This window comes from Ambystoma mexicanum, chromosome 1p (genome assembly GCF_040938575.1).
Source record: "Ambystoma mexicanum isolate Mex_15411 chromosome 1p, UKY_AmexF1_1, whole genome shotgun sequence".
Taxonomy (NCBI): Eukaryota; Metazoa; Chordata; class Amphibia; order Caudata; family Ambystomatidae; genus Ambystoma; species Ambystoma mexicanum.
In genome coordinates, this window is record NC_090921.1 from 1,455,434,749 (window position 1) to 1,455,447,633 (window position 12,885).

At 45.9% G+C, this 12,885-nt stretch overlaps 1 protein-coding gene across 2 annotated transcripts in view; it reads left to right on the top strand.

Moving 5' to 3' along the window:
- Window positions 1–12,885, top strand: part of UBA2 (ubiquitin like modifier activating enzyme 2) — a 470,118-nt gene that overhangs the window by 300,421 nt on the left and 156,812 nt on the right. For both annotated transcript variants that reach the window (XM_069607094.1, XM_069607095.1), the window contains 5 exons: window positions 39–132; window positions 226–338; window positions 430–585; window positions 812–908; window positions 3,640–3,745. In XM_069607094.1, coding sequence (XP_069463195.1) covers window positions 39–132; window positions 226–338; window positions 430–585; window positions 812–908; window positions 3,640–3,745 — 566 coding nt within the window. The remainder of the gene's footprint in view (window positions 1–38; window positions 133–225; window positions 339–429; window positions 586–811; window positions 909–3,639; window positions 3,746–12,885) is intronic.

The window sequence follows — 12,885 nt, forward strand, 5'->3', positions numbered from 1 at the left end:
TCTACCAAGAGTCATATGGTCATATGTTTATGTTGCAGGATGATGCGCCTGCACTGGACTTCGTCACGGCAGCTGCCAACCTCCGGATGCATATTTTCAGTATGCCCATGAAGAGCAAATTTGACATCAAATGTAAGAATACATGCTATTACTGACCGTTTAAGCACCAATTTCCAATTTGTATGAACATCTTTTACTTCATGAAACCATGCTTGATTGTTTCAGCTATGGCCGGCAACATAATACCTGCCATAGCCACCACAAACGCAGTGATTGCTGGTTTGATAGTGCTCGAGGGTTTGAAGATTTTATCTGGAAACCTAGAGAAGTGTAAAACCGTAAGTTTCTAGCAAAAATATGCAACTTAATTTTATGGTATAACAAAATGAATTCTTAGTAATTTTCTTTAATTCTTTCTTTTTGAAAAAGATTTTTTTAAACAAACAGCCTAATCCAAGAAAGAAACTGCTTGTTCCGTGTGCACTGGATCCACCAAACGCCAATTGCTACGTGTGCGCTAGCCGTCCAGAAGTGACTGTAAAATTGAATGTGAACAAAGTGACAGTGCAAATGTTACAGGATAAGGTGAGCATTTGGGATTCTTACATGAGCATACATTTCCTGTATGTTGGCATCTCCGCCTCTTGTGGGTTTTTGGGGCATATTAATGCAAATGTGTACAATTTTTAAATCTTTCACATGGTGAAATGTGGGTTGTGTTGGAAGAGTAAAATACTTCGCTTTTGAGACGATGCGTTCTTGAGCAGCACTGTAGTATTAATGGTGGAAACATTGGTTCTTTCCTTTGCAGATTCTGAAGGAACGATTTGCCATGGTGATGCCGGATGTCCAGATAGAAGATGGGAAAGGGACCATCTTAATCTCTTCTGAGGAAGGGGAAACTGAAGGTATGTTACAGTGGCTCCCAAAGACCTGTCTAGGCCCTGGTAAAAATCTCTCGGCAGCTGTGTGGGCCGAACCAAATCTAGTTCAAATTGAACACGTGGTTTCTTTGTTGCAGTGTACATGGTATTTAATTGATCCATGTGCTGCATCCGTGCTATTAGAACCATCCCAAGTGAAGTATTTTAAATGACAAAAAAATCGAAGGAGCAGTCTTTCTAAAACGAACTGTCACGCCCCTGTCGCAGGAGGATGATGATGGGGGGTGGGGGGGCAGGGGTTGAGGGTGAAACCCCCCGATCTTTGGCTAATCCCGCCAGAAGGGGAGGGAGTGTTGGGATTGATGGGGGAGGGGAGGGTGGCGCGTGGAAATGTGGCTTTATGCTTTTTTTATAGATCGCTTAATATCGGCTGAAATCATCTGTCTTTTAGTAAGGCAATCCTATAAATAGAAAATATCACATTGGACCGTTAGAACAGGTATGGCTTGAAGGTGAATGAGGTGACCATTCCGGAGAGCTGCTTGTTTTGTACCATACTAAATTAGTGCCTTGTTTTGAATTCTGCTACCATCCATTGACTGGGTTTTGGGCTTGTTCACAGCACTTTTCTATGGAAACCTGTTTTTTTTTTGTCTAATTCTCCTCCTTTTACTCTGGTGTTGGCCCCTTTCTGGGACTTGTTTTTGGAGTTTTGCTTTCCTCCGATTTGTAGGCATCTACTTTATCACTACTAGTGAGTGCTCAAACTGGATAAAAGTTGAGGCTCCTGGAGTGAAAAGCAAATCGACCAATGGAAGCAGAAGTAACCGAAGAAGGTGACCAGAGACTCCTGCAGACCCTTTACAATACCCTGAAGCGGCCACTGCTGTCCTGACCCTGTTTTCTGTGCGACAGAGGAACTCCGTAGAGGACTCCTCCTTCCCTTTGACTGGTGGGAACAAGAACTCCCAAGACTAGCTTTGATTTGAGTCATCTCCTGAGGTCCTGTGAGTTTTCAGAGCTGCAGAACCCCAATACAATACCAGGAGACTTGCTGCCCATTTCGAGGGCATCAATGTGGAAAGGCTGAAATTGTCAAATCTTTATTGAGCCCTCAAGTATACTCGGGCGAAACAATCCAACTCGTCCAGACCCCCTCATCGGAGTGTGGGGACTGCAGGAACCAAAGATTGACCGGGCAAATTGTGCCCTTTGTTGGTGCGGCAGAAAAGGCGCCAAAACTGCAGTGTGACCAGAGAAGTTGATAAAAGCCGTGCCAGAGGTCCTCCCTGATTCTGCTGCTGAGAGATCCCATCCATTGTCCTGCCTTTTATCATCAGACCAAAGAATCCGGAGGTCGGGTCCAGAGCTGCAACATTGGGAAGCATCCAGCACAAACGTTTTCTTCAAGCCTTAGGTACTGTGGAGGGGAAAAGGTATTGCTTGCCTTAGTCCAGAAAGTCGCTTCAGAGCATTAGAGTGTACATAGAGGTATCCAGAGCAACCCCCTCTTACCTCCATTCTTGTAGCTTCCTTCTTGGCGACTAGAAAGTACCACTGGAACCTTTGACTTCTGCTGCTTTCAAGACTTTAAGCCTCTCCTCTGTTCCTCATTGGAGAACCTCCTTGAGGATGTTTGCCTCCATATCTGCACCTGTGGGGTAGAACCCTTCCTCAAGAATTGAATATGGACCCGTTGTTTTCTACAGGAACATACTCGCCTTAAACTCCCCTAAATTGTCTTTGGGGATATGTGCTTGTCCCTTGATATTTTTCTGCATCCAGTTTGGGTCCAGTCAGTTTTTTGGGCAAAGACTGGACATTTAGCATTTAAGTGTTTTTTTTTTTTTTTTTTTTTTTAATTTTTTTTTTGGGTGTTTTCAAGTCATTTTCTCCACTTCTGCAAATGTGAATGCATATTTTTAATAACTATTGTTGGTGACCAAAAGAATTCTCCCTTCAGTGCAATGTCTTGGGAATTCTTGCAATAAGGTCAATACTCTTTCGTTCTTCTCTGGCTGTGTTTTAGATTGTTTTTTTTCTTCTCCGGCTACAACCTTCATTATGTGCGATGTGTGCTTATGTATTTTTCAAATACTATGTCCGAAATGTTGACAAATAGCTTGTTGCAATTGACACTAGGGATCCTGAATGACTATTTGTAACTTTAAATGTCTGATCGCCTTTTCTTCCCACACATTGTCTCAGTATGTTGTGTGCCTATCACCAAATAATGGATTTACAATAGATCATGGAGTTTTGTTTTGCCAACGTGCTGTTTTTATAAAGATACTATGTATTTGAACTGTTTTAATGTCTGGTTACCTTTTTCTCCCCAACTCTGTCACTTTGGACTTGCATTTCAGTATAGGTGTGTGGGGAGTGCCTTACTTGACATTTACTGTTTTATAATGCAGTAGATATTTTTATACTATGTTTTTGTTGCCAAAGTAGTGTGTGCATAACACAAGTGTTTTTTAGTATATCCGTGTTAGGTAATTGGACCTTTGTGTCGACCTACATCCCCTTCGTAGAGTTAAGCATGACTTCTCTGGCATTTTATAATTTTAAGAGCAGTTTTTTTCCCTTTTTGGACTGCATGCTTTGCCACACCTTAATGCTAGTGGTTATACAGCCAGAGATCTGTGCAAAAACTGCCTTGGCACATAATGTATGTTCTTCATGCAGTGTCTTTAGATGTGGAGGGAGTTTGCAACTTTGGAACGGATAGGCTTAACATTTCTCTTTCTTGTAGGAAATAATGACAAGAATATTTCAGACTTTGGAATCCGGAATGGCAGCAGGCTTCAAGCAGATGACTTCCTTCAGGATTACACCTTACTAATTAACATAATTCATAGGTATGATTGTCCTCAACTCCTGGCTTTTTGAGTAAAGCTGATAACCTTTTAAAAATACTGAGAATGTGTGCTTCGTTTAGCTGAACTAGCAAGTAGTGTTCAATTTCTACAGATTTGACAGTTCTCTATATTCAGGGGCTTTATTTAATTTCTTTTTAATTTTGACTCCCATCACAATTGAAGACTCTAATTCTACCTTTACAGTAAAGAGGAAGTAAATCATGATCATGTAGTATCCCCAGTGGGGGCCGGTGCCTTTTACATGTGGCCCAGTGAAGACTGTTTACACAAGACTCTTGCTTTCTTTATTATTGGTGACTCTTAGAGTGCCACATGCTGCTAAACACCTGCTTCAAGCTATCTTTAGGTGAATGGTTTGGGCTTCTGTTTATCACATTGCTTCCCTACATTTTCGGTGGCCTAAAGTTTAGCCTCCCAACTCTTCAAAGAGATGGCATAGCTTCTGTATTCAGTAAAATTGTTCCCGTCTCGATGATTGGCTGGATATTTTACTCAAGGTCAAGAAAAGGATAGGTCTCTGCATTGTTTCCTCTCCCCTGGAGTGATTTTATAGGGAACCTTGGTGCATATTGTGAAATGTTATATTTTCTCATTCTTTCATGCACCCTAGTGCAGCCCATCACCACACACCTACATGCACCAGAATATGTTGAGAAGCAGAAGTTGCCATTGCACATTGATGGTCCTATTCCACTAAAGTTTAGCCTTCTCTGGTAGACCTCCAAGTACCTCCTTCTCTGGCATTCTAATCTGCGCACTGGAAACTACAGTGTCATTCATTAAACTATATGATCACTTCTGGAAAGCAACCATTCTGCAGGTAGCATGAAACAAGTGGATTATGTCCTCCCATAGATTCTTCACCCTAGAGCTGGATCATCCAGCATCCCTCTGGGTCATTAATCTTTTCATCTACAGGGTGGCTCACTGCAGCTCAGCGTTGTAGGTGCCCATGACTCAAGATGTAAAACCATGGTTGGTATAAAATGAGCCAGGTGTTCTCCCAAAACCTCTGTACCTTTTTTCGGTATACTGCTTTGGAACACTGTTGGGTTAGATATTCATGCTAAATCTCTCACACTCGTGAGAGCCCAAGCACTTGTGGATGTTCCTTAGTTAGTGGGAACCTTTAGCCTCACTCACCCTTTCTTTTACTCTTTCCATAGAAGTCATTTTTGTGACTCTCCATAATTTATTTTTAGAATCCTACTTTACTAAAAGATTTTGGGCATCTACATTTTATTATTGCAGCACGCTCTGTGCAGTGTTGCTGGGGAGCCCCTTGGGCTTCCCTTTTTATTTTATCTTGGGTTCCTTATGTAAACTAATGTTCCCAAGGGTAGGATACTTGTATCCTTTCTACAATTCCTGTTGAGATCACCACGCCCATATTTATGTGGTGTACTAAGGGAATCCACTGTATCTCCTTTCTCACTGGTCCTGTAACATGTCTGTTAAAGTAACAAGCAGACCTTTATGGCTGGTGGCAGTGGAAGTGTTCTTTCAAATTGTGTGATTTCTACTTTCAGGCAGCTGTCAGGGACAGTTATCCTAAAGTCCAACTGCGGGCTTCATAAAACGATATCTGAGGCAGTATAAAACTCCACTCTAAGGCTGTACCGCCTGAGAACATTTAGGGGTGTAGACGGAGCAGCCAGGCTTATCTTAGGAGGGACAGAGGGCTGTAGCTTGGTACAAAGAAATTGTAGAATACATATGGTCCAAAGAAACACTGGAACACGATGTATTGTAAAGCTAAATGGCTTATTTAAATACAAGTAGGCCAAGATAAATCGTGGGGAAATAAGTTCTATAACATATTGTGTAAACACATTTACCAAAGTTAGCTCAATACTTATGTTTTAAAAACCAAAGTATAACTTTATTAAGAATAGCAATACGCAGTTCAAGTTGAGTCAAACCTATAACTCATTCAGTATGGCATTCAGCTATTCTTGTGGAGTAAAACCACAGTTTGTTACTTTTAGATTACATAGAGTAAATCAAGAATAGTAGACCACCTTGGTTATAACGTAGTGTTATTCACTTTCAAAGTCACTTAGTTATACTAACACTGGTTACAAGTATCTCTTACAACCTATGTAACCTCTTTCCAGAATGGATTGTTAGAAGACCAGTGTCCCTTTTTAAGAACACAGTTCAAAGGAAGTAACTTAACTTGCATACTACCTAGAGGCCTAAAGCTTCTCAAGGATAGGTATGAATACATTCTATTTTAGAAGTGCCTGAGAGTAGTTCAGGGACAGCACAACCCAGTATTACAGTTTTAGAAGAGCAGCATCTATTCAAGGTCAGTATAACCTGTTGGTGTTTAAACTATTTACAATATTTCTGAGCATTTCACCAATTATACTTTTCAGATGTGTAGGATACAATTCTAGGGTAAGTTAGAACTCTTAGCAGACTTTTAAAGAATGCAATAAGCAGTTCAGGGTAAGTAAGGACCCATATACTTTTCAGAGGGGGCTACAAGCGACTGAGAGACCAGTATTAACTCCAAGACGGTTTTAGAAATGTGCTGAAGCAGATCCCAATTTTACACTTTAGGAAGAACAGTTATTCAAGGTAGGTAAACCCTATTGGTAAGCGTTTACACTCGGTTAAGAATAATAAAACCGTACCAGCACAATTACTTTTAGGAAGAGGGAAACAGTTCAAAGTAAGTAAACTTATTTCTGATGCTTGTTAATCTGCTTAGAATCACATGCTGTGCATAGGTCCGACATCCAGTGGTCACTGCGGAGTATTGCATTTTGTTTTTCGTAGTCGAAAAGGGACGTCGACAAGGCGTGTCTGAAATACTATCCCTATAGGGACCTGTGTTGTACCCACAATCCTTCACGCGTCGAGGTCCCTCAGATTGTTTTTTTCCGCCCAGCTACTGGTCGCCTTTACGCGGAGCTCCTCGAGAGACATTGCAGATTCCATCTCCTCGACCTTTGGTCGTTTTATCCTGTTAAAGATTAATATATCGATCCCTCCCTCGACGCAGTTGTGAAGCTGTCTCCGCCGAGCAAGATCTTCGACGGAGGGGACGAGCGGAGGAGATCCTTCGGCGTTGCCGAACACGTGGCCTGGCCTCGCAGGCCAAATACAGTAGGGAGAGTGGGGTCGTGGGACATCTGATTCTTTTTCTGAGAATGCCTTTCCTTTTCCCCTTCCTTTCCCTTGGGGTAGTTATCACGGTTTATTGCCTCGGCTATGGAGAGGACACCCTTTAGGTTTTGCCCACTTTGTAAGGGCAAGTTTACTTGGAAGGACAAGCATTCACGGTGTAACCGCTGCTTGCCCCTCGATCACAAAGAGGAGGGTTGCTCGGCTTGTCGGCTTCTAAAGCCTAAGACTCTAAAAGACCGTAGGGTCAAGAGGTGGGCGGCCTACGCTATGTCGAAGGCCGGGTCTTCACCCGCCGCTGCGACCACCGACAGTGACGAGGAACGTGATAACACGACCTCCGCTACGGAAGTCGTACACCCCTCTAAGGAGCGCTCGCGCTGTCTGTCCCCGGCCCCGACTGGCTCGGCTCACGCCCTGCTTATGGGGATGAACACCCCGGCGACACTGACGCACACGATACAACACATAAACACACAACCCATGGCTCTTCTTCGTCGAAGATGAAGAAAGCATCAGCGCCCAAGGAGACGCAGGTTACACCGGCGGCCTCCTCGGACCGTTCGGGTTCGAAGCCCCTCTCGCAGCCGCGACCAGCGACTGGGCTTTCGGCAAATAAGGGCGCCGCCCCCAAACCATCGGCCGGCGCGCACCAGCAGAGAGCGCACGCCGCCGTAGAACGTTCGACACCCGTAACGTCGAAACCACAGCCCTCCACTGACAAACGAGTCACAGAGAGCTTGGCGAGGATCGTCGTAGCCGACGCCCAGAAGCGTACGCCGAAGGACACGTCGAGCGCTACGCAAAGGTCGAAAGACACGCCGAAAAAGCCTGCAGAAAAACAGGGACTACCCCCTTCAGTCGGGGGGACCCCCAGCACACCGGAAGGCTTTTCGGAGGGCGACGGGACACTTTCCTCGACGTTGTTTTCAGCAAGATAACAATATTTTTCCCCCGCTAGACCGCTCAGGGGTACCCCATGAAACCATGGAAAGGCTCCATCTCTGCATGGAGAGAATGGAGAGGTTTATGAACACCCAGAACCCTCCCACTCCCAAGAGAACAAGAGAAGGGCCTCAGGAGGACCCCAGGGCCAAATACCCGAGGCAGGACACAGCCTTAGACTTCCATAATGTGTATGACCTCACGGGTGAGGAATACTTAGAAGAGGAGGATGATTTTGTGGACAATGAAGAGGGACAGAACCAAGAGGAAGGTCTGGAAGACAGCCCAGACATGGTAGGAGAAGGCTTCGGAGAAAATCCAGAAGAAGGACCTTCTCATCCCTGGCAATCCCCATCAGTATATTCGGACACTGATGTCCTGAACCTAAATCCTCCTGACAATTCACCAGTTAGAAACACGTCTCCCATTGACGATCAGCCCACATTCAATGCCCTGTTGCGCAGAGCAGCAGCACATTTCGAACTGGACACTGGGGAGATCTCTCCGGAAATAGACTTTGTAGAAAGAGTAATTAAGGAGAAACCCCCAGTCAGCCAGACCATTCCCCTCCTCGCTTCAGTGAAGAGAAGAATCATCCCTTCGCTATCCACACCCGCACTAATCAGAGGAGTTAATCCAAGGATTGAAAAACTTTTCACTCCTTCACCCTCAGACCCGCTGTACATCAGGGGACATTCCATTCCAGATTCCATTGTAGTAACGAATACAAGGAAGAGGGCAGGGGTGCCGCTGTCCACCAGTGAGGCACCACCTGACAAGGAGGGCAAGAGGTGATATGCCCTTGCTAAAAGAGTCACATCCTCGGCTGCCTTTTCGGCAAGAATTGCGAACAACAATTCTTTGCTAGCTAGCTACGCGGACGCGCAGTGGGCCAAACTGCGCAAGGACGCCGAAGAAGCGTCGGAACCACTACGTACACGCCTGCTATCTACTATTGGCGAAGGAACCCAGGTCAACCAGAGTATTGTAAAGAACTCTCTGGATGCTGCTGAGACAGCGGGACGTTCCCTGGTTCAGGGAATACTCCTAAAATGCCATGTATGGCTGCGCAACTCAGGGTTCAAACCGGAGACACAGGCGTCTTTAATAAATAAACCTGTTGAAGACTCTAACCTCTTCGGGAAAGCGGTGGATGAGGCTCTGGAAATGGCTAAAAAAGAGTTCGATACTATCAAAACTCTTGACCAGATCTCTAAGCCCACTACCAGACGCGGCTATGGCAACAAACGCTTTTTTCGTGGCCAACGCCAACAACAGAGTCAGCAGCAACAGTACCCTGCCACCAGTTACCAGGCCAATAGTGGGCAGTACAGCCAAAGAGGCCAGCGCAGGGGCAAAGGGAGAGATCGGGGGTCCGCCCCCAGAGGCTCCCAAGCCCCCAACAACAATAAGTGACGCGAAGATTTGCATCCCCTCCCATGCAACACCGGTCGGGGGCCGGATAACATCCTTTCTTCCAGCATGGGAGGGAATAACGTCAGACCGCTGGGTACTTTCCACCGTAGCCCACGGATACTGCATCGAATTCAACAGTTCCCCAACATACAGACCCCCGAGGGGACGACGCATGACACCGGAACACCTTGCTATCCTTCTCCAAGAAGTACAACAGCTGCTGGAAAAAGGAGCCATAGAGGTCGTACCTCTATCTCAGGTAACGGAAGGTATTTATTCAGTGTACTTCCTTGTACCCAAAAAGGATCTAACCATGCGCCCTGTATTAGATCTGCGCCCAGCGAACAAGTTTATCAAACCCCAGAAGTTTCGTATGGTGACCTTACAGGAAGTGATCCCACTGCTAAATCAGGGAGATTACATGACAACATTGGACATGAAAGATGCATACTTTCATATTTTAATGTTGCCAGCGCACAGAAGATACCTCGGGTTCATGATAGAGGGCAAACACTACCAGTTCAGAGTGCTACCCTTCGGCATAGCATCGGCACCAAGGGTATTCACGAAAGTACTGGCAGTGGCAGCGGCCCACCTGCGCAGGTTGTCCATCCCAGTTTACCCTTACCTCGACGACTGGCTCATAACAGGGGATTCTTACGAAACATGCTTCTCCAATACCCAAAAGACGGTAGACCTTTTATTCCAGTTGGGCTTCTCCATCAACGAAAAGAAGTCCAGCTTAGACCCCAGCCAAGTCAAACAATTCCTAGGGGCTCTAATTCAAACAAAGGACGGCCTCGTCTTCCCCTCCAACGAGAGGGTCCAAAACATGCTGTTTCAGATCCCTCAATATGTGATCGGTCGAGAGGTGACGGTACGCAAAGCAATGCGCTTGCTAGGCATGATGGCGTCGTATATGTATTTGGTACCTCACGCGCGCCTGCGCATGCGCCCTATGCAAGAGTGGCTCAACAGCCAGTGGTGTCAGGCCAGCGGATTATGGGAAGATCCAGTGGTGGTCTCGCAGGCCTTGGTTCTCTCGCTACGATGGTGGACAAAGGAAAACCTGGAAAAAGGGAAACCCTTTGCCACACCCGCGGCGCAAGCCACTCTAACCACGGACGCATCCCTAACAGGATGGGGGGCTCACCTATCCCATCAGACTGCTCACGGAGTGTGGACTCCGAACGTAGCATCCAAACACATAAATCTACTGGAGCTACTAGCTGTGTGCAAGGCGCTAAAAGCCTTCCAGGAACACCTACAAGGCAAAACTGTGTTGGTCCTTACAGACAGCACCACAGCCATGTACTACATCAACAAGCAGGGGGGCACCCACTCTCCAGGGCTGTCCAAACTGGCCCAGAATATATGGAAGTGGGCTCTCAAACAAAACATGTTCCTACTGTCAGAACATGTACCAGGGGAACTCAATCTGCTGGCAGACAAACTCAGCAGAGATTTCCCCCTGCCCGAAGAGTACGAATGGGGACTGCACGAAGACATCGTCTTCGACGTCTTCACACAATGGGGATTCCCAGAAATAGACCTATACGCAACCCTGGAGAACTCACAATGCCTAAGTTACGCCTCCAGGTACCCTCAGAACCAATCCAAGGGAAACGGTCTGTCGATGCAATGGTCAGGGAAATTTGTTTACGCTTTTCCCCCCCGACTCCCCTTCTCAACAAGGTGGTGCACAAGATGCACCAGGAACAAGTAACCATGATACTGGTGGCCCCAATATGGGCCCGACAGCCGTGGTTCGCTCACTTGATGGAGATGTCTCTATCTCCCCCAGTGAAACTCCCCTGCCCGTACAACATGCTGTCACAAGACAAGGGCAGGACTCTGCATCCATGCCCCCAGAACATGAACTTAGCAGCTTGGCTCCTGAGATCATAGAATTCGGACATCTACTGCTCCCGCAGAGATGTATGGACATTCTCAGGGAAGCCGGAAAACCTAACACTCGCCACTGCTACTCTAGCAAGTGGAAGAGATTTGTCATCTGGTGCAGAGGGAAAAGCATCAACCCAATTGACTGCTCTCCCACACATATTGTTCTATACCTGACCCACTTATTGGATTCAGGTCTAGTGTTCAATTCCATTAAAGTCCACCTAGCGGCACTTTCTGCATACACCACTTCCCAACTCAAGGTGTCGTGGTGGAAGATCCCTGTTATAAAGGCCTTCATGGAGGGAATAAAGAGAATACACCCCCCGATAGCTGACCCAGCTCCCGGATGGGACCTTAACGTGGTACTTACCAGACTCATGGGCTCACCTTTCGAACCCATGCACAAAGCATCTCTTAAAGACCTCACTCTTAAGACTGCTTTTTTAATAGCTATCGCCTCCATCAGGAGGGTAAGTGAACTACAGGCTCTTTCTGTTCTAGACCCCTTCGTTACAGTTCAGAGATAAGGTGTTTCTACGCACGCACCCAAGATTTGCTCCGAAGTTCATATCGAAATTCCACGTAAACCAGTCTATAGAACTGCCAACGTTCTTTCAAAATCCTTCCAACTTGGGAGAAAAAACTCTGCACAGACTAGATGTGCGCAGAGCGGTCCTGTTCTACATGGAAAGAACCAGACCACTGAGGAAGACTAATCAGTTCTTCGTCTCGGTGGCAGCAGGAAGAGAAGGAGATGCGGTTTCAAAATCCACTATTTCTAGATGGATTGTTCAATGCATCACTCTCTGCTATACTCTTGCTAAGAGAGAACTGCCCTTTAGGCCAAGAGCACACTCTACTCGAGGCACGGGGGCATCCATAGCATTCATTGCAAATGTTCCCCTTGAGTCCATCTGCAAAGCGGCTACCTGGAGTTCTGTGCACACCTTTACAAAACACTACTGTCTAGATGCACACTCTAGATCTGACTCCCAGGTGGGACAGGCAGTATTACGACACCTTTTCTCTACTGTTCCTTCTCATAACCCACCGCCAACTCCGGGTACTGCTCGCTAGTCTATGCACAGCATGTGATTCTAAGCAGATTAACAAACATCAGAAGAGAATGCATTATTTACCGTAAAAGCATTTCTGATGGTTGTATCTGCTTAGATTCACATGCGCCCACCCTTCCTCCCCGCTCGGATGGAAGGAACATAGACTTCCTTTTTATATCTCTCTTTTCTGTACTCACTCACGTCTAGAAGGCTCCCTCAGGGCAGAAAAATACAAACAGAGGGACCTCGGCGCGTGAAGGATTGTGGGTACAACACACGTCACTATAGGGATAGTATTTCAGACACGCCTTGTCGACGTCCCTTTTCGACTACGAAAAACAAAATGCAATACTCCGCAGTGACCACTGGATGTCGGACCTATGCACAGCATGTGAATCTAAGCAGATAGAATCATCAGAAATGCTTTTACGGTAAGTAATGCATTGTCATATTTACAAACGGAGCAACCAGCAATTTAAAGCCAAGTATAAAGTCAAGGAAACTTTGTAACTTATTATTATACAGAGATGCAGTTACCAGACTAACTTCTTTAGCAAGGATGTAGTTTTCACACTTTTTATTATTTCAAGACAGTAGCATCATCTTTAAAAGTCCTTCCCTATTCTAGAGCATGTTTTCTCAGAGCGAGGCAGAAAGGGG